General features: G+C 40.6%; 1 protein-coding gene, 1 long non-coding RNA gene, 1 other non-coding gene and 2 pseudogenes across 12 annotated transcripts in view; 2 read left to right on the forward strand and 3 right to left on the reverse strand.

Moving 5' to 3' along the window:
- Window positions 1-1108: 1108 nt before the first annotated feature.
- LOC112129970 (nuclear factor NF-kappa-B p100 subunit-like) lies at window positions 1109-3112 on the reverse strand (annotated as a pseudogene).
- Window positions 3056-26113, forward strand: part of LOC112129950 (ankyrin repeat domain-containing protein 62-like) — a 118156-nt gene continuing 95098 nt past the window's right edge. For all 10 annotated transcript variants that reach the window (XR_010137552.1, XR_010137554.1, XR_010137555.1 and 7 more), the window contains exons 1-8: window positions 3056-3523; window positions 4950-5064; window positions 5216-5389; window positions 5975-6081; window positions 7429-7566; window positions 9990-10057; window positions 13507-13577; window positions 17644-17816. Coding sequence is in view for 1 of the 10 variants with exons in the window: in XM_054537625.2 (XP_054393600.2) it covers window positions 3306-3523; window positions 4950-5064; window positions 5216-5389; window positions 5975-6081; window positions 7429-7566; window positions 9990-10057; window positions 13507-13577; window positions 17644-17816 (1064 nt within the window). In the remaining 9 variants the exon portion in view is untranslated. The remainder of the gene's footprint in view (window positions 3524-4949; window positions 5065-5215; window positions 5390-5974; window positions 6082-7428; window positions 7567-9989; window positions 10058-13506; window positions 13578-17643; window positions 17817-26113) is intronic.
- On the forward strand, window positions 8802-8907 carry LOC112130040 (U6 spliceosomal RNA). Its single transcript, XR_002912352.2, has one exon. It is a non-coding gene; the product is annotated as a U6 spliceosomal RNA (small nuclear RNA).
- On the reverse strand, window positions 12260-12821 carry LOC100450559 (succinate dehydrogenase [ubiquinone] cytochrome b small subunit, mitochondrial-like; annotated as a pseudogene).
- Window positions 14582-25963, reverse strand: LOC129051500 (uncharacterized). The gene is made up of 3 exons (XR_008515814.2): window positions 19618-25963; window positions 16961-17129; window positions 14582-15887 (listed from the first exon to the last, which is right to left on the reverse strand). It is a non-coding gene; the product is annotated as an uncharacterized LOC129051500 (long non-coding RNA).

Consider the following 26113-nt stretch of genomic DNA (forward strand, 5'->3'; position numbering starts at 1 on the left):
TGGGACATGTTGGTCCACGTGTACACTGTGGAATGATGACATCATGCTATTGAGTGTCTCCATGACCTCATACCGCTGTGAAAATTTCTTTGTGGAGGCCGGGCACAGTGGCTCACGCCTGTAATCCCAGCACTTTGGGAGGTCGAGGCAGGCAGATCATGAGGTCAGGAGTTTGAGACCAGCCTGACCAACATGGTGAAACCCCATCTCTACTAAAAATACAAAAATTAGCCAGGTGTGGTGGTGCACGCCTGTAATCCCAGCTACTCAGGAGGCTGAGGCAGCAGAATCACTTGAACCTGGGAGGCGAAGGTTGTAGTGAGCCAAGATTGGCCACTGCACTCTAGCCTGGGTGACTGAGCCAGATTCCGTCTCAAAAAAAAAAAAAGAAAAAGAAAAAGAAAATTTCTTTGTGATGAGAACATTCTAAATCCTTCTTTTCAAGCTTTTTGGAAAGAGGTGCAATGATGCCATGAACCGTCATCACTCTGCTGTGGACAGAAGAGCAGAATTCCTCCCAGTCATCTGAGTGTTACTTTGTACCTGTTTCTAGTCCCTGTTCAAGTCTTCTCTTCCACCCCCCCATCTCTGGTAACCAGAGCTGGGGCTCTGCTCTCCTGCCCGGTGGAGCTTTGCCTGATGGAAAGGTCTGTCTAGGGACAGGGGGCGGGGTGGAGAAGGAGGCTCCAGGAGGCCCCTGCCCCTGCGCGCAGGCAGAGCAGGCTGTGTTCCAGGAGCCCGGGCTGATTGACGAACACAGGTGGATTGGCCAGAGCACGAGGGGTTGGGGAAACGCCTGGCTTTTTTTTTTTCCAAAGTTGGGAAGGAGGAGTCCTTCCCTTCCCATGAGAAACCTTTATTTGTCCCAACTGAGGGGTGGGTGTGGGGTGTTAAATTTAAGATTTGAAATAGGTGGGGATGCTGTACAGGGGGGTCCGGGAAGGGGGCTGGGGCCAGGCAGCAGGTCAGTGCACCTGAAGCTGGGGGTGCCCATGGCAGAGCCCTTCTGGTGGCTCAGGGGGTGGGCCAGCTTCTCTGCCTCCTGCTCCACTGATTGGCTCCTGTACCCCCTGTCTTCCTTCATCTCTGCTGTGCTGGGCAGCTTGTCTCAGGTCTCTGGACCCCTCAGCAGCCTCACTCCCTCCTCTTGGCCAATGCCAGACAGCACCTCCAGCAGACCTGCTAGGTCCTCGCCAGCAAGCTCATAGCTGTGCAGGAGGCTGTCACTGGGCGAGGCCGTCTGTTGGTAAATGTTCACCAGGCTATGCAGCCCCAGCCACTCTGCCAGCTCTGCCCGCTGTGCCCAGCTGCCCTGGGCTTCTGGCCCATCTAGCAGCTGCTCCAGGTTCTGCAGGGCTGTGTCACCAAGTGACAGCCCTGGCCCTGCAGGCTGGGTGGGGTCAGGGGCAGTTAGCTCCATGGTGTTTAGAGTGGCATTTAGCAGCAAGGTCTTCACCTTGGTGCTGTGGATAAGGTCGAGTCGTGTGGCCCTGGAAGCTGCTTTGGGTGTCCTTCTCAGGCCCCTCTGAGTCCGAGTCGTTATCAGAGGTAGGGGGTGAGGGCAGTGGGAACAGGGGCTCCTCGTTCTCAGCATAGATGTCAGCACTAGCCTTCAGAAGGACGGTGAGGGTTGGGGACTCCAGTCCAGCTGCCAGGTGCAGGGGTGTGTTTCCCACAAAGGTGTGAGCATTCCCATTGGCCCAAAGCTTGGTGACCAGATGGGTGACCAACCCCATCTCCTCCATCTCTGTGGCTAGATGCAAGGTTGTTTGGCCCCCCTGCCGCTCTGTGGCCTCCACTTCAGCCTCACTGTCCACCAGCAGATCCAGGCACTCGGGGCTTTGGGCTTGGGCAGCCAGGTGTACTGCAAAGTCAGGCATGTGCAATAGCCGAGGCACAGCGGGAGCTCCACTCCAAAGCAGTGCATGCAGCAGCTCAGAGGCATTAGCACCTGCCTGCAGTGCCAGGTGCATGGCTGAGTCTCCATGCCGATCAGCAGTGCTGGGTCTGTACCCACCTGAAGCAGAAAGCTCACCACCCTCATCTGCCTGGTGATCACTGCCAGGTGCAGGGGTGTCTGGTGCAGGTGGTTGGTGAGGTTGACGATGCCAAGGTGCTGGGTGTGGTAGATGACATGGGCTATGTGCTTGATGACCCTGGTCGGCCCATGGATGATGGACAGGTGTAGTGGCGTGTCTCTGTTCTCGTCCTGCTCCAGCAGGTGGCATTGTCCCGCCAGCAGTGCGCGGGCGTCCGTGGTGACACCATAGTTGAGTAGGGCCCGGGCACTGCGCTGTGCCATGCCACACCAGGCTGAAGAGCGTTGTACTCTTGGGCTCACTGCAGCATCTCTGGGGCCTGCAGCTGGCACTGGGGAGGGGACCTGAGGGGGCTAGGGCTATGGCCATGCAGGGCCAAGGCTAGGGCTAGGGCCAGGTCTGCACTAGGGCCAGTGTGAGGGCCAAAGCAGGATCAGGGCAGAGCCAAAGGCAGGGCAGGGCAGGGTAGAACAGGCCCAGAGTAGCACAGGGCGAAGTTAGGGCAGGACCAACCAAGGCAGATCTATGGCTCTGCGGCTTCCTCCTCGGAGTCCCTGCCGGGCACCGAAAGCCTGGCCCTTTTTTTTTTTTTTTTTTTCATACGGAGTCTCGCTTTGTCGCCCAGGCTGGAGTGCAGTGGCGTGATCTCGGTTCACTGCAAGCTCTGCCTCCCAGGTTCACGCCATTCTCCTGCCTCAGCCTCCCAAGTAGCTGGGACTACAGGCGCCCGCCACCATGCCCGGCTAATTTTTTGTATTTTTAGTAGAGACGGGGTTTCACCGTATTAGCCAGGATGGTCTCGATCTTTTGACCTCGTGATCTGCCTGCCTTGGCCTCCCAAAGTGCTGGAATCACAGGCGTGAGCCAGCCAGCAGGCGGCGCTCGCGAGAGTGCGCAGCTCCCGCGAAGGGCCTCGTGGGCAGGCTGAGGTGCGCATGTGCCCTTGTCCCTAACGGTTCTGCGGGGTGGTGGGGGAGGGGGGCGTCACCAGCAGGTGGCGCCCGCGAGTGGAGGGCGCGAGGCTCAGGGCTGTTTCTCCGCGGATGGCCTCGTGGGCCGGCTGAGGTGCGCATGCGCGCTGGTGCTTAACGGCTCTGCTGGGCTAGGTGCTCCTCCGGGCGGCTGGAGACTGGAGTGTCTCTGACGGAGGTTGCGGCTGGACCTGGTTACGTGCTGGTGCTGTGCTCCAGAGCGGCAGAAAGCGAGTGGGAGCTGAGGTGTCTTGAAGCCGGTCCCTCAGCCTGGGAGAAGATCTGTGGCTTCAGGATGGGGGTCAGGGGGTCGTTCCTGGCGGCCTGCGGGAGACGCATGGCTACCTGGAGGAAGAATCGTGACAAGGATGGCTTCTCAAATTCCGGGTACCGAGTCCGGCAGAAGGATCTGGGCATGATCCACAAAGCTGCCATCGCCGGTGATGTGAACAAGCTGCTGGAGAGCATCTTGCTCGGGCTGAATGACGTGAACGACAGGGACAAGAAGAACAGGTAAGGGGAAGAGGAAGCCGGGGCTGGGGGCTGTGGAAGGAGGCCTGGGGATATGGGAGAAGCCCCTGTTCCTGGTTTCGGGGTGGGGGAGATACAGTGCGGGGTGAAGGCATGGGTGGGGCGGAAATCAGGTGGGGGTGGGTGGGGTGGGGGACTGGTGGGGACTAGCTGGGGCAGGGGTTGTTGGATGTGATGGGGGACTGTGGTGGGGGTAGAGTTGGGTGGGGGTGTTGGTGGGAAGTGGAGTTGGGTGGGGGTTGGATGGGGTGGAGGACTGGTGGGGGGGGTGGGTGGGGTGGGGGACTGTGGTGGGGGTAGAGTTGGGTGAGGGACTGTGGTGGGGAGTGGAGTCAGGGTTGGATGGGGTGGGGGTTGGATGGGGTGGGGGTTGGATGGGGTGGAGGACTGGTAAGGAGTGGGATGGGGTGGGGGACTGTGGTGGGGGTAGAGTTGGGTGGGGGACTGGTGGGAAGTGGAGTTGGGTGGGGGTTGGATGGAGTGCAGGACTGGTGTGGAGGTGGGTGGGGTGGGGGACTGTGGTGGGGAGTGGCTGGGGGCGTTGGATGTTGGGGGGACTGTGGTGGGGGTAGAGTTGGGTGGGGGACTGTTAGGAAGTGCAGTTGAGTGGGGGTTGGATGGGGTGGAGGACTGGTGGGGGTGGGATGGGGTGGGGGACTGTGTTAGGAAGTGGAGTTGGGTGGGGGTTGGATGGGGTGGAGGACTGGTGGGGGGTGGGATGGGGTGGGGGACTGTGGTGGGGAGTGGAGTGAGGGTTGGATGGGGTGGAGGACTGGTGGGGGGTGGGATGGGGTGGGGGACTGTGGTGGGGGTAGAGTTCGGTGGGGGACTGTTAGGAAGTGGAGTTGAGTGGGGTTGGATGGGGTGGAGGACTGGTGGGGGGTGGGATGGGGTGGGGGACTGTGGTTGGGAATGGCTGGAGGCATTGGATGTTGGGGGGACTGTGGTGGGGGTAGAGTTGGTTGGGGGACTGGTGGGAAGTGGAGTTGGGTGGGGGTTGGATGGAGTGCAGGACTGGTGTGGGGGTGGGTGGGATGGGGGACTGTCGTGGGGGTAGAGTTGGGTGAGGGACTGTGGTGGGGAGTCGAGTGGAGTGAGGGTTGGATGGGGTGGGGGTTGGATGGAGTGAGGGAACTGGTGGGGGATAGAGTTGGGTAGGATGTGGGTACGATGCAAGGGTGGGGGTGGGGGTGGGGTGAGTGTTGTCACCAAGGGCACTGGGCTTTCTACCCTGGCAGGCTCAGCAGCACCTGGGATGTGGAAACCTTGCCTTTTTTCACAAGAAAAGTAACTATTTGTTCTGAAGGCAGAGGGATAACATACTATTTGATGTTTACAATTACATGTGTCGTTGTATGTTTTGGGACTGTGCACTACAATTGCCGAAAACGACCTCTCATTCTCATAGGACTGCTCTACATTTGGCGTGTGCCCATGGCCGTCCGGGAGTGGTAGCTGACTTGGTGGCCAGAAAATGCCAGCTTAACCTCACTGACAGTGAAAACAGGACAGCTCTGATCAAGGTATATGGTAGCCAACTCTTTCAGCATGGGATGGATTTAATTTAAATTCACAGAATAAAATTAATTCACCTCACTGAAATATAACTATTTGGTGAATCCTGTGGAAGATTTCCTAGAATTTACAGTCTATTTCTTGGTCTAATACTGACAGGCTGTACAATGTCAAGAAGCAGTTTGTGCATCCATCCTGCTGGAACATGGCGCCGACCCAAATGTTAGAGATATGTATGGCAACACGGCTCTGCACTATGCCATTGATAATGAGAATATATCAATGGCAGGAAAACTGCTTGCATATGGTGCAGATATTGAAGCAAGAAGCCAGGTATGATCAACCAATGTTCTTTTCAAAGTATTTCAAGTACATTTGTTTTACCGTTGACATATGATTTTTTTTAGTAAAACATCTGAAACTAGAAGGAAATATATTACATGCAAATATTTGCTTTACATACAACTATTTAAAAACACATTCATAACAAATATGAAAACACGAGGTCTGTAGTCTAAATGTGTCCCATAGATTTAGTTTAGTTTACCTCCATAAGTTGTGCCAACATGTAAAATTTAGGAAACTCATACACATGTCTAGATTTCAGGCTTCTCTTAAAGGATCACATCTGGATTCCCTTGAGCTCATATCACTGTTGAGTATGCTGTGCAGCGGTTATCCCTTTATGTGAGGCATATGTGCTCCAGTCTGCTACTGTGCGTTCCAGACACCCCACGAGGGTTATCTGAAAGGGAAGGAGCAGCATGTGGGCAAGTACAGTGGAGTGAGAAGGAAGGGATTGCTTTTTATTTACTTTCTGCTTCATGTTTAAGTTTATAGGATCTTAATATAAGGTTTTCAGTTCAGTTGGGAAGTGTGTAATTTTGTGAATTATAAATTGTTTTTGCTGTTTTGCAGGGTGGACATACATCACTTTTACTCGCTGTAAATAGGAAAAAAGAGGAAATGGTGGCATTTTTGTTGAAGAAAAAACCAGATTTAACTGCAATAGATAATTTTGGAAGGTACAATAGTTCTTTTTTTGTTCATTTTTAAACCTGAGTCGTGTTCTAGAGTGGTAACAGTCACTTGTCAGAAATATTAAATTGATAAGATTAACTTATTATTATTGGGATAGAGAGAAATACCAACACAAGTCATCAGGTAGAAAAACAATTATTTGGACTGGGCAACATAAAAAATAGTGTATTGCAGGATTTGTCTTCTCTTATTATATTGACTGATGTTTGTTGATGGATGAGGTGATACTTTGAGTCATATGGTCTTACATTAACTAAAGGGATTTCATATTGGTTTTACTTGTTTTAAAAGTGTAGACTTCAACTTTTAGTTTACTTTGTGACTCAATATTGAAATTGCTTAACTCTTTTATAGTAGTTTCAATCTCTGCTTCTTACGTGCTTTTCCTTTAAAAATACTATGTTAAAGATAAATTAGAGTTGAAAATCATTTTGTCTTTCGGATGACTCTGCTTTAGGTTGCTTTCTTTCAAGAATATTAATGTTAGTTTATTCCTAAGTGACTATTAATTGCTATTGCCAGATACTGTGGGTTCATTGGGTTTTTTCTTCTTTTTACTTCTAGTGTATTTTGATGTTATTTTTAATTAGTATGGGCGGAGGGAAAAAGGATAGCTTCAACTGGGTAAACTTTTCTTTTAATGACTACAAGCCATGGGTGACAATGAGAAAAAAGAGATAGGCTGTAGATTCACACAAGACTGGGTTTAATTCTTAGCTTTTCTGCTTGCTAGATGTGTGACCTTGAGAACATTACTTATCACCAGCTATGTTTTCTTTTATGAAAAAAGAGGATAATAATATATCCTTCAAGGCTGGTTGTGTGTAAGTAATATATGTATATATGGCATTTAATCCAGTGCCTCGCATATGATTATCAGCATTATTAACTGAAACTACTGTGGTTATTATTAGCATTATTATTATTGTTTTAAATCTGCAGATAGCTGTTATTGACCCCATGCTCATTTTGAATTACAATATATTATATCAGACTAGGGAAGAAATGGATAATTTTTCACTTAAATTTTTAGCTACTTTAGATAAGTGACCTGAGCATAGTATTCTGCCCATCAAAGGACTTTATTTTAGCAACTTCTGCTGTGTCATTTCCCAGTGGGACAAGAGGCTTCCTTGTTGTTCCTTCTGTTTGGCTTTGGTGGCAATTTACAAAGATGAACCCTTGAGCCCCCAAGATGTTTGTGTTTATTAGTACACATAATTGGTTAATTCTACATGGACAGGCATATTAAATTGGTAAAGTTTATAAATTTAGCTTTTAACATAACTTTGCTAAAGTTCTTAAGCATGAAATTATCTCTCTTATTTTAGAACAGCCCTCATACTTGCTGCTCGTAACGGATCAACAAGTGTAGTCTACCAGCTTCTTCAGCACAATATTGACGTCTTTTGCCAAGATATATCTGGATGGACTGCAGAAGACTACGCTGCTGCTTCTAAGTTTCAAGCGTAAGTGTTTAAAAGGCTAGTGAACACTAAATTGAGATTTAAAGTAATTGTAACCATTGCATCTTATACATCACGTGAGATTTCATAGTTTGGTTCAGGTAGTTTTGGAGTGGCAGTGAGTTAGTCCACTTCATCAGCCAGAAATCAAGCATAAGACTAGACAAGTTAGAAGTAGCAATGAGTCTAGGACTCTTTAACTCAAGACTCTTCAGACTTTTATGCTTAGGGATCCTAATGTTTTCCATTTCATTCCAAGTATAACCCGTACGCATGGGATAAAATGATTTTTATAATTAGTTTTGAGTCTTGAAATGTCCAGTGTATCAGAAAATGTTGGACTATCTCCTGGGAGCTATCTCCTATACCCTCCACCTTGAATTTTTCAAGAACCTAAGAGGTTCCCTAAGTCTGAAGAAGACAATCATGTTTTACAAGTCAGTGGGGGGCGGTGGCGGGAGGAAAGGGCATTCTAATTATTCTGTTCTGTCTATGGAATCTGTTACTGCTTTTTGCCATTGAAACTGCTCCTGCAGTCTGGTAAAGATTGACCTTTGCCACCAGGATGCCCCTTCTGATTCAGATTCTCAGTCTTTATAGTAATCTATACATGGGCTTCCAAGTCACAACTTACAGTTCACCTAAATATGCTTATATGCCCAGCCGTTGTTTCCAGAGCACTAGTACCCTGCTCTGGCTGCTGGACATCCTAGCTTTACCCACACACATAGTGAGCAAATTGACCCTTCCCCCTATACTCAAAACCTCATGTGGAGCCCACATCTTAGCCTGGAATCCTAGACCTTCGTGGTAAGTTATTCTGTGAGTCCCTTGTTTGTCTTCTCTCTAGAAAATACTAGTTGGGATAGTTCTAAGCTGTTAGAGACGTTCAGATAGTGTTGCAGGAAGATACCAAAGTTTTTTCTTCTTTGTTACCAGATTTTTACCCCAGGCCCATTTGTATCTTATGTAGCAGCTTTTATTAGATAGAGGAAGGTCCCATGTTATCCGCAGTGGGCACCAACTTGTGGTTGGCCCCTTGAGTGATCTGTTTTCTATAATAATAAAAATCTCCCAGCCCACTTGCTTCCCTACCTGAAGTTTTTTAAATATCTTCAAATATTACCTCATAGGAAGACGTTAGTCAGAATTATCTCAGTCTTAAGTAGGTGAGTTGGAGTGAACAGAGCCAAGCTTCATCCATGACTGATCAGCATCATTTATAAAAGTAGGGCTTTGTGCTTGCTTCACGGCACATATGCTAAAGTTGGACCAATACAGAGAAAATTAGCATGGCCCCTGCATAAGCTTGACACACTAATCTGTGAAGCAGTCCATATTTTACACAGTTAGAAGAAGGCCATTTGACTAGTTTGCTGACAAGTTCCCAGAAAACAGTGTGAGTCAAAGCAAAACAGGTGCTAGCCAATAATGAAATTACACATTTTCATTACAAAAACGTTGGGGTAAGGTAATCTATGAAATGAGAATGGAGCTGAGTAACTCGTGGTGTGTTGTGTGCAAATATATTGTTAGTATATATCTCAGAAATGAGAAAATAACCACTTGCGTCTCCTTCATGACACTTCAAAAATATGAGGGTTTTTGTCTTCCATGTCAGTTGGAGATGACCGTGGAGGGGAAGCATCATTCTAACAAAGATCTACTGGTTCCGAGTTAGAGTCTATAGAGGAAAAATAGTAGTAGTCCAAGCCAGGTCTTGACGTCTGTTAGCTTTCTTCCTTTGGTGTGATTGATGACATAAGTAACAATGGATAATCATGTTATCTATTTTAATGAGACAATCTATTTATCAATTTAGTTACAAACTGTGAAATAGTTGAGATGTCCTGAATCATAAGCTACAAATAATAGAACAAGTAACAAGCAAAATTAGGACTTAACATTTTCAAAAGATCATAACATTTTAATATTAGAACATATGGGAAAATACACATTGGGTTTCATTTGGGATTCCAAAATAATTTCAGCAAAAAAGTTCAAGAACAAATTATTCCATTGCTTTACTATCTTCTCTTAGCACATTAAAATGTGGTTTCATTAAACGTTTATAATAACCTAGTGAATAAGGTAGTAAAACCTTCATTCTTTAGAAGAAGACATTGAGCCTAAGAGAAGCGACTTGATCAAGAACAAATACCCGTTGGTCCTATTATGAGTCAGATCATTTTCCATTATGTCAACTTTACATGAGTTAATTTACTGAGTTATACTGTCCTCACTTCATAAATACTTTTTTTCTTTAATTAGAAGCTTAATAAGAGTTTTGTAGAGCTTACAAACTAAAAGTGTGTAATTAAAGTTCTGATATTGTTTGATACACTCTTAAGAATTTAATGTATTTGGTAAAGTTTTTCTTATCAGTATTAAAATAGTAATTGTATTTACTGCATTTTGATACATAGCATTCGTGGACTAATTTCTGAATATAAAGCAAACAAGAGACGTAAAAGTCTTCAAAATAGTGATCCAGGTATGACTTCTGATAGTGAATTCCTCTCGATGGTCCTGTCATAGATAAAAAAGTAAGAGGAAGGAAGTTTTGATCACAAAACAGCAGTTTAAAAAAACCACTGTAAATTGAATGTATATTTTTTAATTACTTTCTTAGTAATCTAGATTTCAGAATTATTTAAAAAGTTACTTGTAGGCAATTTATAATCTCAAGCAGTATTATCTGAAAAAAATTCATTATCGTAGTTTCTGAAATTCTAGATGATATTTTTGTGTAAATAAGAAAAAACATTAAGTTAGTATGTGGTATGTTTTCTTTATAGTCACCATATGATGAATTGGACTTGTTATAAAATTGGATATTTTAATTTATAAAGTAAATGCTTTGCATTTAGTAAATACATATTACAGCTGAGCCTTGAGCAGTGTGGGATTTAGGGGTACCAGTCCCCCATTCAGTTTGAAATCTGTGTATAACTTTGGACTCCCCCCTAAAACTTAACTACTCATGGCTTACTGTTGACTAGAAACCTTATTGATTATACAGTTAATTAAGACATATTATATGTATTATATACTGTATTGTTACTACAATAAAGTAAGCTAGAGGAAAAGAAACTTACAAAGAAACTCAATGAAGAAAATATATTTTTATTCAGTGGAAAGTGGATCATCATAAAGCTCTTCATCCTCAGAGTCTTCAAGTTGACTAGGCTGAGGAGGAGGTAGAGGGAGATTGATCTTGCCATCTCAGGTGGCAAAGGCAGAAGAAAGTCTGCAGATAAGTGGACCCTTGCAGTTCAAACCTGTGTTGTTGAGAGATCAACTCTGACATAGTGATTTGTGTCACTCAAAAAGTAACTGTCTTTAAAATAAGAATTTCAATGAGACCTTTCTGGTACCATGAATAAACATCAATAAGAACTGTACCAATACTAACAGGATGTTATTTTTTAAAGATACCTACTGTGTAGAGAAGTCAGAAAATAAATTCCTTATTGAGAAGCACAGGCCATGTTACATATTCTTATACCAAGAATGTCTCACTAGTATTGACTTAATTCCCCCCAAGTGGAAATAAAATGAGATATATTTACTTCGTTAGGGTGAGATTTGTTCTATCTGCTAGTTAATTGTCATGATAACATCAATTTTGTTAGAAGACACTCTGTTACCATTAGCTAAAAGATTATTATAATAATAATCGAATAGCCCAACTCTAGGCTCAGCACATTGTAGTAAAAGTACAGCAACCATTACCAGAACAGACCAGGGGCTGCCTCTTCGAGGTAGGACACATGCTCTGCCACATAGCCCCACAACTTAAAAATACATGTAGGATAATGGTATATTTAAGTATGATGTGTTGCATTAAAGATATGCCACAGCACTCTCCCATAAGCTTTGACATTTATCCCCTCAGGATCATGATTTGCTATTCTTACTGAAAAACACTTCTTTTTTGCAAGCCGTTAGGTTCATTTTGGAATATGTGTACTTTTCTTTTTTTTTAAAATTATACAACATTTTGTTTAAAAACAATTCATAGAATACATTTTCACATTAGAGATTCCCATAGTGGGAAAATAACAATGTATTACTTACAGTTTCATATTCATGGACAGATTGTTTCAGAACAAGTAAAACACTTTTGAGAATTGAGTCTCAGTTTAGAATTTGTAATATGTTGATGATATGTCTACAGGGGAACCTTGCCGTTAAATGGAACTTCTCTGTATTCAGAAGCACTCCAAGCTTTTCTTCCTAAGATTTAGAAATTCATAATGTGAGATATCAGCATTTCCTAATTTTAAAATTTCCCTAGTATATGTAACCATCAGTTGGTGGTATCTACTGAATAGAGAGGGAAGGTTTCAAAAACTGAACACTCTGCAACGTTTTTATTCATGAATTAACAGTATTTCCCTTTGTCCATTATTCCCAGGGCAAAAACAGAAGTTTGATCATATATTAATAGTAATAAAGCTGAATTCTCTTTAAGAGATTGATAAAAGGCAAAAGCTTGTATCATGTTTAGTTATACTGTGACTCTTAATGAGAAGCTGCGAGGCAACCCCATTAACTCACCGCAATGCAAAACTCAGTGTCAAGATTTCTTAGTCATAATTCCTCTCAAACCTTTTCCTCAAATATTAAATTTGGAAAACAATCTTGTGATTAAGAGAAGAAGGCTGTCCACCAATGGATTTACCCTGTTATTTCTTCCTTATTGTGAGTTGAATGGCATGACAAAGCAGAGGCAAAGAGGCATCCATCAGTTCTTCAAAGTATTAAGTCAGAAAGGTCAGAGCTTCCACAGCATGGCAACAGCTTTGCAGATGCCCACATCGTGATAGTTGAAATAGCAAAGCCCAGCAAAGGTTAAAGCTGAAAGTACCAGAAGCTCTGCCTTGGGAGCTTTCTGCAAGGCATCCCCATGAACATAGTAACAACTTGTTCAAGGCCCCAGTAACTATGAAGAGTGAGGGTTGCAGCCAGGAGTAGAGTCCATCACAGAGCCAAGGATTCAAATAAGCAGCTGGAAGCAGGCCCAGGAGCAAAACACTGACGACCCTCTCACTAGTCCAGTGGAGAGACGCAACCTGGGAACCAGAATGGTGGCTCGGTGACAAGCCAATGTACTGCACTCCACAACATTCTGGGGTAGGTCGGTTCTGAAGTAATGCTGAGATATGAGCAGGTCTGACCACTGGGGTTCGCAGCAACAGAGTTTGGCCTCCTTGGGCACCGCAAAGGGTACTCAGTCTCCAGAGAACCGTCATCTCATTCCTGAAAACTCAAGGACATCCACCAACCCCCACTTTCTATATTAGTTATAGTCAGTCAAAACATAAACTCACTTTTGAAACCTTAACTGCATGTTTTATGAAACCTGTATTGTATAAAACTGTTTATCTGGGGAAAGAGCCAGAATCAAAGAAGAGTTTACACAGCTGTTGAAAAATGAAATTTGTCAGAATAGTAGAGGAAAACATTTCAGATATAATGAACAGGGTGTATGTGGATGAAGGTATAAGCAGTAACAGTCATATTGGAAGTTACTCATAATGAGAAGCAGATTTAGTGTGTTATTATAAAGGTAATATTAGGAAGCAAAGAACAATATATAGTGTTAGTTTATCTGTTAATACTGGATTTTCAAATTTTGTTTTTCTGATGGTTTTGTTCATTTATATTGGGTGGATTCATTTGTGAGTGAATCTTTGAGATGTTGGTCTATGGCTTGAATCTGGTGACATTTTGTGTCTTGCCAAGTAGTTTGTTGAAGTTTTGGAGAACTAGAAGTAATTCTTAAGAAGTAGATATATTGCTAAAGATTAAGCTTCATTAAAATTCTCAATTTATAGAAGAAAAATGTATGTTATTTTCTATTTTTATAAAGACTAAAGTTTTTATCTAATTATTCTAAGTAGTTCATTTTAACTAAATATATGGATTTGTGAGCAGAACAAGACTTAGAAATGACATCAGAGGGAGAGCAAGAAAGGCTTGAAGGATGTGAAAGTAGCCAGCCCCAGGTATGTAAAAATTTAATTTCAAATTTCTGGTTTTCTTTGGTAATGTAGCATAATCCAAATGAAATTACTTTTGGACTAGCCTTTTAGAATCAATTGAATATAATTTAATAGTTAATTTTAATAACATTTTAACTGTTTATAAAACTTAAAGCGTTCTAAGAATCTACAGTGATTTACAGCTAATATTAACCTCGGAACTGAGGCAAAAAGTTCCTGAGTATTGTTTGCTGTTCCATTTTTATAACCTAATATAATAAAGAAGGTAATATCAAATATTGAATTATAATTTTAAGCAATAAAAATTATGAATAATTTAACACTGATGGCTGCTGAGTTGGATTCTTGTTAAAGAAGTAATCATTGCCAGTGGTCCAAAATTTGCAGTTTTATATTACTGGTGACTAATACCAATATTAAAAACGTATTATCCATTGTGATCTCTTACTAATTTCAATATCTATGTTCAGGGCAGAATGGGGTCATAAAATCAACCCAACTCTACCTATCAAGAGAATCAGACCTTGCAAAATGGCACTTTTGGTGTTTGGGTTCGAGCAAAAATGTTCCCAATTTATTTCAACATAGGAAATCTGCAAATATTGTTAAATTTTTAAAATCAACTGTCATTTGTGGACCTGAAAATTTATTAGAACTTGATTTAAGCCTCTAGTTTATATAGCTATATAACACTATCATATTACGGTATATAATTTGAATTAGAATGTAAGAATTTGCTTTTCTTTTGATTGGTGTTGATTTTGACTCCTAATAATTTAAAGTTTGCCTACTCACCAGTTAGTAATCTTTGGAAAAAACACTCAAATGTGCACTATTGGGTATCATTATTTCCAGTGCAGTGAGATAAAATGTTGTTAAGTGAAGATGGCTTTGTACTACTAAAAATCTCTTATTTTCATTTTCGGTAAATCTATCACACAATGAATTAATATTACTCCAAACACTGTCAAAGTAAAGTTTGATAGTTTGTGTTTTTCTTATATTTTAGGCTTATGCAAACTGTTTTTCACTTTTTGGTTACAAGACAGTAATTTGGGATTAGGTAAACATAGATTAAGAAATATAACAGTTAAATTTTCATTTTTTCATACTTCATTATTTAAAGACAAAGTTATCCTTAAAACATATACCCTGACAGAAAAGACATCTGACAAACAAAACTCATAATCTTCCACTTTCACATCTGCAAAAAATGTCTCAACAAACAGAAGTGAACAAGTATTGTAATAGCATATATCTGTATATACAAGATTCCCTTATGTGCAAAAGTATGAGGAAAATGTGGATCAAACAAGACAAATGAGGTGGAAAAAAACTTTAAAACTCATCAAAATTGAATTAAAGCAGAATTAGGGTGAAATTTGTGAAGAATACAAAACTGCTGCCTTGTTTTTAGGAAGAGCCACTCCATGATAACTCTACAGGAATAGCAAACTCAAAGAAAATGCCCTCAAATTTGACAAATAATGCACCTGATTGTCAGGAAAAGTTGTATCTGGAGTGGTCATCTAATATGTATTCCTAATATTTCCTGTTTAAAAATAGTGCAGCCTCATAAATGTCTTTTGATCTCATTTATACTCTTGGTTTCCAGAATTTGCTTGCCAGTCATCTTCTGATTTTTATTTAAATGAAAATAAAGTATACTGTGAAAATAGTAACAAACCAGACACAGAACATGCTTTTAACATAGACCAGGAGAATTTTATAATGACACAAAAAGTACAAAAGCAAGGAACCCAGAAGTAGTTACCGTTGAAATAAAAGAAGACCAAGAGTGTTATAGGTACATGATGAAAAAATCACCAACATAACATTAATTGCAAATTGGACATCAGAAGTGTGCCTCAGTTTAGTGATCCAACAAACCTTTTAGATTTGTGGCTTACCTGCTCCAGAGAAATTAAGTATGTGAGAAAAAAAAACCATAGTGTTTCTGTTGTTACAGACACTTAATAAGAATACAAAACCAATACAGGACTTGTTCCAGAAACCATTATATCGTAATTACAGTACAAATAACTATAAAAGAATAGAACTTGGATTAGAAAATGTTCATTCTTCTCCACCACACAGTGACAGAGCATCACAAGTACATCTAGAAGAATAGTTACAGCACAATATACAAAGACTTAAGAATGAGGCACGCATATTACAACTAGAGTTCCAGCCCTTGTGGCTGCTTTCATGGTCTGATGTTGAGTGCCTGCAGCTTTTCCAGGTGCACAGTATGAGCTGTCAGTGGATCTACCTTTTTGGGGTCTGGAAGATGGTTGCTCTCTTCTCACAGCTCTTCTTAGAAAGAAAAAAGAAAAGTTCAGAAAGATTTATAGGGTCACTTGCTGCTACTTGTTTTTTTTCTCTTGACCAAGTATTTGGTGCATTCTAATTTTTTTACTTATGAAAAGCACTTATATAAAATCGGGTCATCTATATACATAATTGTGTGTAGAAATAGATTATTTCTCAATTTAAATGATAGGAGTTCAGGAAAACATTCTATAATCTTCATTACTTAATCAACCCAAGTCTGTCTGTCCATTTTACAAGTGGCAATAGGGACTGGGAAAAAACTAATCTATTCGTATATCATGGATATAGACACTTGTAAACTAGGGTTAGCCTATAGGAAATTGCTTAAAAATTTAATAAGCTCTAGGGTTTAATTTTTCCCTATTGACTTAAAGATGAATTGCACTTACTTAAAGTGGGAAATCAATGGGAAAGAAGCAATGACTGAGAAGTGCTATAAAAATGTATCTGTCCTTGAGAGTTGAAACAAATATTCATGGGCAAAGGAAGCTGTATGTTATGCTTTCAGGTGTGCAAGTTGATCCATTTAACTCAATGTTAAGGCTTATAATTTCATCATGACAACCTTAAGTATGTTTGAAAACAAATGTATATAGATATCTCCATCTATTTTTTAATCACAACTTACACATGTTTCTGTCAAAGCAGATCTTAATGTGATTTTGTTTAATAGAGCATAAGTTTTAGCATGTATAACTTTATTATGTCAGTACCATGGATTGTCAGCCAAAAATTTAGTATTTGACTCCAAAGTAGAAACCTGATTTAGGTACGTCGAGTTTTAAAGATAGATAAAAATCTGGTGACGTTCACCTTAAAAAGTAAAAGTAGATGAGGCCTCTCAGCCCCTTCTGAGGCATTACGTTACTTTCCCAGAGTTACACTTTTAATTCTTTTGATTAATTTGATGAATTTATCGGTAATTTATCTGATTCAGCATTATGAAACAGTATTATCAGGTTTTGTGCAATAAAATGCTAGAAAATGCCAGGCGCTTTAGATGAATCATTTAATCTTTTTTGATAATGGGGCCAAAGTAGATAATTGCTTACACTGTATATCCTCCAGCTATAGAATGTCATGGTTACTGAATGTGAAATTTGGGAAGCATCTCATTTTCCGGAACTCTAAAGTAGCATCTCAGCAGTTTCACTCTGCTTCTTTTGTGGTGTCAAATTTTGGTTCTTGTACTTCAGCAAGCACCTTCACATTTTCGATATCCTAGGATCCAACGGGAAAAAGTAAAATAAAAGACAGTGGGAAAAGACAGCTTACCGCAGAAACGGGAAAGCTTCCTTTCTATTCTTGAAGCCCCACAATGTCACATCGTCTAAATCTGGCCTTTTAGTGTAAACTCCAGGAGGTAAAGATAGAAGAGGACAGATTTGATGGCTTTGTCTTTTTATTTCTGTATTTCTGCTCGTCACAAGGGCACCAGGGGGTGAAAATGTATATTAGACAGCAATGGGAATAAAAGCACAAATTTGGAATGGGCCCATTTTGAAAGTTTTGAAAATTTTATTCGCTCAAACAGAAATAAATCAGACTTTATATGAATTTCAATAAAAATTATACTACAACATATAATTATATATGATGAAAAAGTAAGCACAAGGTATTTTATCATGTCATGACTAATATGACAGACTGAGTCAAGTGATGAATGAACACAGAAAAGTTCTTTCTATTGGATAAAATAATGACAATTATTCTAAGTATGAAACTTTCATTGAAGGTTGAAGAAAAAATGAAGAAATGCAGAAATAAGAAAATGGAAGTGTCAAGAAACGTACATGCTGATGACAGTGACAATTATAATGATGATGTTGATGAATTAATTCACAAAATAAAGAACAGAAAACCTGATAGTCATCAATTTCCCAGGAAGGAGAATGACAAGTTTGATAGGTAATCCTGTAGCGATTTAACAGCAGATCATTGTTAATTGTACTATAAAATGAATTCTAATTTAGGTTAATATGTATGATTAACAAATTTTATACTTTCATGAGGAATATTCTGCCTTGCCTGGTAATCATAAAATGCAAATTAACAAGCAAGGAGATACAGTCTTTCCAATCATATTGATGTTTTATTTAAAAAATAACTAGACAAATGTGAAGAAAGACATGCTCTTATACACTGTTGCTAAATGAAATTGGTAAATCTTTATTGAAGGGTAGTCAGTAGCATGCATCAAAATTTTAAATATGTCATTTCGTTAACCTGACAGCTTTACTTCTGGGACTAGATTCTACAGGAAAACATGAGTTTACACATACACACAAGCAGTTTAAGGTCATTAATTATATATTTATTATATATATGATATACAAGATACCTTGTATATCATATATATAACGTGAAATAGGCCAACATATATATGTGTGTGTGTATATAGTTATTTCTTTATATGAAATTGTTGCATGCATACATATATATGGTAAGAACTTTCATTATAGTATTGTCATATCAAAATGTTTGAGATTGTGTAAAAGTATATTAAAGGAAATAGTCATACCCATTAAATAATGTACTATGCAACCCTCTTATAAAAATGAAGTTGCATTTATAGTGTAGTGATTATTTCACCAGTAAAGTATCTTTAAAGCATTTGGTTTGATAACACATCTTGTATTAATCTATTTTCATACTGCTATAAAGACACTACCTGACACTGGGTAATTTATAAATAAAAGTTTAATTGACTCACAGTTCCTCCTGGCTGGGGAAGCCTCAGGAAATATACAATCATGGCAGAAGGCAAAGGAGAAGCAAGCACCTTCTTCACAAGGCGGTAGGAGAGAGTGAGAGCAAGGAAGTACCACACTTTAAAAACATTAGCTCTTGTGAGAACTCACTCACTATCACAAGAACAGCATGGGGGAAACAGCCTCCATGATCAAGTCACCTCCCACCAGGTCTCTCTTCTGACAGGGAGGGATTACGATTTGAGATGAGATTTTGGTGGGGACACAGCACCAAACCATATTATTCCACCCCTGGCCCCTTTCAAATCTCATGTCCTTTTCACATTTCAAAACCAATACTGCCTTCCCAACAGTGCCCCCAACGTCTTAACTCAGTCAAGCATTCACCCAAAAGTCCAAGTTCAATGTCTCATCCGAGACAAGGATGTGAGCCTGTGAAATCAAAAATTAGTTAGTTCTAAGATACAGTGGGGGTACATGCATTGGGTAAATGTTCCCATTCCAAATGGGAGAAATTAGTCAAAACAAAGGTGCCATGGGCCCCATGCAAGTCTGAAACTCTACTTGGCAGTCATTAAATCTTAAAGCTCCTAAATCATCTCCTTTTACTCCATGCCTCACATCCAGGGCACACTGATGCGAAATGTGGGCTCCCATGGCCTTGGGCAGCTCTGCCTCTGTGGCTCTGCAGGGTTCAGCCCTTGTGGCTGCTTTCATGGTCTGATGTTGAGTGCCTGCAGCTTTTCCAGGTGCACAGTATGAGCTGTCAGTGGATCTAGCTTTTTGGGGTCTGGAAGATGGTCGCTGTCTTCTCACAGCTCTTCAAAGCAGTGCCCCATTGGCAACTCTTTGTGGGGGCTCCAACTCCACATTTCCCTTTTGCACTGCCCTAGCAGAGGTTCTTCATGAGGGCTCTGCCCCTGCAGCAGACTTTTGCTTGGACATGTAGGCATTTCCATACATCCTCTGAAATCTAGGCAAAGGTTCCCAAACCTCACCTCTTGTGTTCTGTGCACCTGTAGGCCCAACACCACGTGGATGCTGCCAAGGTATGGAGTTTTCACTCTCTGAAGCAACAGCCTGAGCTCTGCCTTGGCCCTTTTTATCATGGCTGGAGCTGGACCAGCTGGGATGCAGGGTGCCATGTCCCAGGTCTGCACAGAGCAGCAGGGCCCTGTTCCCAACTCAAGAAACCATTTTTTCCTCTAAGGCCTCTGCGCCTGTGATGGGAGGGACTTCTGGGAAGATTTTTGACATGCCCTGGAGACATTTTCCCCATTGTCTTGGCTATACTCAGCTCCTTGTTACTTATGAAAGTTTCTGCAGGAGGCTTGAATTTCTCCCCCAGAAAACAGGTTTTTCTCTTCTACCACATAGTCAGGCGTCAAAGTTTCCAAACATTTGTGGTTGCTTTCCCTTTAAACATAAGTTCCAATTCCAAACCATCTTTGTGACCACATGAATGCTTTTCAGAATAAACTAGGTTACATCTTGAATGCTTTTCTGCTTAGAAATCTCTTTTGCCAGATACTTAAATCATCTCTCTCAAGTTTAAAGTTCTACAGATCTCTAGGGCAGGGGCAAAATGCCACCAGTCTCTTTGCTAGAGTATAGTATGAGTGACCTTTACTTTAGTTATCAATAACTTCCTCATCTTCATCTGAGACCATGTCAGCCTGGACCTCATTGTCCGTATCACTATCAGCATTTTGGTCAAAACCATTCAGCAAGTCGCTAGGAAATTCCCAACTTTTCCATCTTCCTGTCATCTTCTGAGCCCTCAAAACTGTTCTAACCTCTGTGCGTTACCCAGTTGCAGTCTCTTCCACATTTTCAGGTTATCTTTATAGCAGTACCCCACTCTGCAAGTACCAGTTCTCTTAAGCAAATTTTGTCGGAATACAATACTGTATGATCTTAATGCTTATAGTGTTTACTGAGTTAGAAAAGGAAGCTACATGCTACGTTGGCACTTCACTTTGTTACCAACGTAATCGTTAGTTATAAAATTGTTTTTCTCAATGCAAAAGTGCTCAAATATTGGACCTTTATAATAATCTGAATATTGCCAAGGGATTGCACATGGGGATCCATATTTTATATAAATATTTACAATATTGCTAAACGTTATTGAAGTATATCAAAGGACCTTTGATCTACCAAGCCAGGAGTTGGCCAACTTTTTATGTAAAGAACCAGATAGTAACAATTTTAGGCTTTATGGACCAGAGGGTCTGTGTTGTTGTAGTCCAACATCTTTCATAGACAATAAATGAATAGGTGTCACTCTGTCACTCGATAAATGAATTACTGTCATTCAATAAATGAATAGGTTTTGTTGTCGTTCAGTAAAAGAATAGGTTTCACTGTTACAAAAAAAAGAAAAACACAAACAGGTAGTAGGCTGAATTTGGCACACACTATTAATTTGCTGACCTGTGTGCTTAAAACCAAGGTGCTGCCAATGCAGTGTATTTCCTGTTTAGAGGCACTCTCAATGCATGTCATTACTCTTCCTTTGAAAAGTATGCACCACACAATATTTTTCAATAGTGACTTCATATTGTATAAATTACAAAAATTAAGTTTACAAAATAAGATATTTTTGCATTGTCGCTTTTTATTCCTGTTACAGAATTGAGTATTTTAGTATGACTAATTGCTTTGTGTATTTGATGAGTATAAAATGTCTCAGAGTTGGGTGAGTTTTCTCAAGTAAGAAATACTGTCCTTGAAATCATTAGTCTTTCTGTGGTCTTTATAAGCATGAGCAAAATGATAATCACTTTTATATAATCTAGAAATGCTCAAGGGGACTTCTGGTTCTATAATTTTATGGCTTTATTCATTTATACCATGGTCTGGCTTATAAAAATGCCATATGTGTATAATTTTTAAAATGCTTAAGGTGTTAAAACATACTAGCTAATTAATCATTATAAAAGGATTGGGAAATACAGCTGAACAAGAAGAAAATTAGGTCATCCACGATAATGCCACTTAGGTATGATATCCTTGAAATTGAACCGTCTGTACTCATGGACTCAACCTTCCCTTCCATTCACTCTTGAACTCACTGCCATAATTTTCACTCTCACCGCTCCTCCAAAATTGTTATTCTCAAACTTGTCATTTTTTCACTGTAATACATCTAGACATAATTTCTTAGATCTCATTTTATTTAACCTATCAGCAATATTTGACCCCATGGAGAACTTTCTCCACCATATCACTTTGTTCACTTGGCTTTCAGAATGTCAGTCACTCACCTAGATTTTCCTCCTGCCTTTCTAGTTGTTTTAGTTGTGACATTAGGTTGTTAACTTAAGATCTTTCTTTTTGATGTGAGCATTTAGCTTCATCCCCGTGATGCAAGGTTGTTTCAACATGTGCAAATCAATAGGCCAGGCACAGTGGCTCATGCCTGTAATCCCAGCACTTTGGGAGGCTGAGGTGGACGGATCATGAGGTCAGGAGATTGAGACCATCCTGACTAACATGATGAAACCGTCTCTACTAAAAATACAAAAAATTAGCTGTACGTGGTGGCGCACACCTGAAGTCTCAGCTACTCAGGAGGCTGAGGCAGGAGAATCGCTTGAACCTGGGAGGCAGAGGTTTCAGTGAGCCAAGATTGCACCACTGCACTCCAGCCTTGGTGATAGAGCGAGACTCCGTCTCAAAAAAAAAAAAAAAAATCAATTAATGTAATTAATCAAATAAACAGAATTATTCTGTTTATTATTGAGATAATCACATCTCAATAGATTCAGAAATGTCTTTTGATGAAATTCAACATTTATGTTAAAAACTCTCAACTAGTTATTGAAGGAACATACCTCAAAATAATAAGAGCCATATATGACAAACCCATAGCAAATGTCATACTGAATGAGCAAAAGCTGGAAGCGGTCCCCTTGAAAAGTGGCACTAGACAAGGATACCCTCTCTCATCGCTTCTTTTCAACGTAGTATTGTAAGTTCTGGCCAGGGTAATCCATCAAGAGAAAGAAATAATAGGCATCCAAATAGGAAGAGAGGAAGTCAAACTATCTTAGTTTGAAGATGACGTGATCCTATACCTAGAAAACCACATAGTGTGAGCCCAAAATCTACTTAAGCTGACAGAACTTGAGGAAAGTCTCAGGATACAAAATCAATGTGCAAAAATTAGTACCATTCCCATAGACCAACAATAGTGAAGAGCCAAACCAAGAACGAACTCTTACTCACAATTGCCACCAAAACAACAACATAAAAGCCTAGGAGTACAGCTAAGTAGAGAGGGGAAAGATCTCTACAAGGAGAACTACAAAACACTGCTCAGACATAGAGTTTGAGACCAGCCTGGCCAACATGGTGAAACCCCGCCTCTACTAAAAATACAAAAATCAGCCGGGCGTGGTGGCAGTCGCCTGTAATCTCAGTTACTCGGGAGGCTGAGGCAAGAGAGTTGCTGGAACCCAGGGGCGGAGGTTGCAGTGAGCAGAGATCATGCCATTGCACTTCAGCCCAGACCGACAACAGCAAGACTCCATCTCAAAAAAAAAAAAAAAAAAAAAGTCATACTGCCCAAAGCATTTCGTAGACTCAATGCTCTTCCTATTAAACTACCATTGACATTCTTTACAGAACTACAAGAAACTATTTTAAAATTCACAGGGAACCATAAAAGGGTGTGAACAGCCAAGGCAGTCCTCAGCAAAAAGAACAAAGCTGGAGGAATCACACTACCTGACTTCAAACTATACTACAGAGTTACAGAAACCAAACAACATGGCACTGGTTCAAAAACAGACACATGGACCAGTTGAACAGAATAGAAATATGAACGCACGCCTGCAACTCTCTGATCTTCAACAAACCTGACAAAAAGCAACAAAGACAGGACCATATTTAATAAATGGTGCTGGGATAACTGGCTAGCCATATGCAGAGGATTGAAACTTCACCCTTTCCTTACACCATAAACAAAAATTATCTCAAGATGGATTAAAGATTTAACTGTAAAACCAAAAACTATAAAAACCCAGGAAGACAATCTAGGCAATACCATTCTGGACATAGGCACCGGCAAAGATTTCATTATGAAGGTGCCAAAGCAATTGCAACAAAAGCAAAAATTGACAAATGGAATCTAATTAAACTAAGGAGCTTCTGCACAGCAAAAGAAACTGTCATCAAACTGAACAGACGACCTCCACAAGGGAAGACGTTTTTGCAAACTATGCATCTGGCAAAGGTTTGATATCTAACATCTGTAAGAAACTTAAATACAAGAGAAAACCCCATAAAAAGTGGGCAAACGACATGAACAGATACTTTTCTTTTTTTCTTTTTCTTTTGTCTGGCTTTGTCTCCCAGGCTGGAGTGCTGTGCCGTGATCTCCGCTCACTGCAACCTCCCCATCCCAGGCTAAGTGATTCTCATGCCTCAGCCTGCCGAGTAACTGGGACTACAGGCATGCCCTACCACACCCTGCTAATTTTTGTATTTTTAGCAGAGATGGGTTTTTGCCATGTTGGTCAGGCTGGTCTCGAACTCCTGACCTCAGGTAATCTGCCCACCTTGGCCTCCCAAAGTGCTGGGATTACAGATGTCAGCCGCTGCTCCAGGCCAAGAACAGATACTTTTCAAAAGAAGACATACACAAGATCAACAAACATGGAAAAAAAGCTCAACTTCACTAATCGTTAGAGAAATGCAAATCATAACCCCTATTAACATGCCATCTAACACCAGTAAGAATGGCTATTATTAAAAAGTCCAGGCTGGGCATGGTGGCTCACGCCTGTAATCCCACCACTTTGGGAGGCCGAGGCAGATGAATCACGAGGTCAGGAGTTTGAGACCAGCCTGACCAATATGGTGAAACATTGTCTCTACTAAAAATACAAAAATTAACCTGACGTGGCACTCACCTATAATCCCTGCTACAGAGGAGGCTAAGGCAGGAGAATTGCCTGCACCTGGGAGGCGGAGGTTGCAGTGAGCCAAGATCATGCTACTGCACTCCAGCCTGGGTGACAGACTGAGACTCCATCTCAAAAAAAAAAGTACAAAAATAACAGATGCTGGTGAGGTTGTACAGAAAAAGGAATGCGTATACGCTGTTGGTGGGAGTGTATATTATTAGTTCAGCCATTGTGGAAAACAGTGTGGCATTTCCTCAAAGACAGAAGTACCATTCAACCTAGCGATCTTATTACTGGGTATATACCCAAAGGAATATAAATTATTCTGTTATGAAGACACATGCATATGTTCGTTGCAGTACTATTCACAATAGCAAAGACCTGGAATCAAAGTAAATGCCTATCGCTCATAGACTGGATATAGAAAATGTGGTACATATATACCAGGAAATATTAGGTAGCCATAAAAAATGAGATCATGTCATTTGCTGGAACATGGATGGAGCTGGTGGCCATTATCCTTAGCAATTTAACACAGTAAAAGAAAACCAAATACCACATGTTCTCTCTCAAAAATGGGAGCCAAATGGTGAGAACACATAGACACATTGATAGGAGCAAAACACACTGGCACCTTTTGGAAGGTGGAGAGTGGAGGATGAGTGGAGGGAAAGCATCAGGAAGAATAATGAGTACTAGGCTTAATACGTGTGTGATGAAATAATCTGCAACAAACCCCCGTGACACAAGTTTACATACATAACAAACCTGCAGTTGTACCACTGAACTTAAAAAAAATGCCAAGGTTAAAATCTTATTTTTAAAATATTGCAAGATTCAGAAATTATTACTTATATTCAGAAATGGAAAGATAATATGAATTCATCTGCTATCATATTACTTGAAAGTAAATATTACTTTCATAGCATATTGTGAAACACATGTTTTGGAGCCAGAGTTCTTGGGTTTGAATGCTTAGTCTGCTATTGAACAGTTTTATGTGTTTGGGCAAGTTATGTGGCCTTTCTGTGCCTAGTTTCTTTCTTTATAAAATATCTAGTATGTTACCTACTTTACAGAATTGCTGGGAGGATTTAAATGACTTAAATACGTGTACAGTGTTTAGAATAGTGCACAGTAGAGACTTGCACAGTATGTCCTGAAAAGCCTAGCTAATGTTATCATTAAAAAAGGGATTTGGTTACGTAAGTAATATTTATCAAATAGGTCTTAGTACCAGTAAAACTTTGTTTGTATTGAAAAGGGCGATGAGAGAAAACCCCAGGATACATATTTTTCTATCAAATACTGCAAATAACATGTTTTTTTCTGTCTTTGATGATCAGAAAGCTTAATTTAAACTTAATTTTTTGATATTAGTATATTTCATTTGTCCTGTAGTGCTACCCTTTCCATTTATAGTTTTTCCCCTTGTAAAAAAAAAATTGTATTTTGCATCACCTGTAAAAGCATTACCTGTAAACATTATAAATAAGAGAGAGAAACTACAAACACAGAGGTTTTATATAAAAAAGTTTTAGGTATTCTTTGTATTTTACATATTTACTATTTGCCTGAT

This window comes from Pongo abelii, chromosome 17 (assembly GCF_028885655.2).
Source record: "Pongo abelii isolate AG06213 chromosome 17, NHGRI_mPonAbe1-v2.0_pri, whole genome shotgun sequence".
In the NCBI taxonomy this organism is placed as follows: Eukaryota; Metazoa; Chordata; class Mammalia; order Primates; family Hominidae; genus Pongo; species Pongo abelii.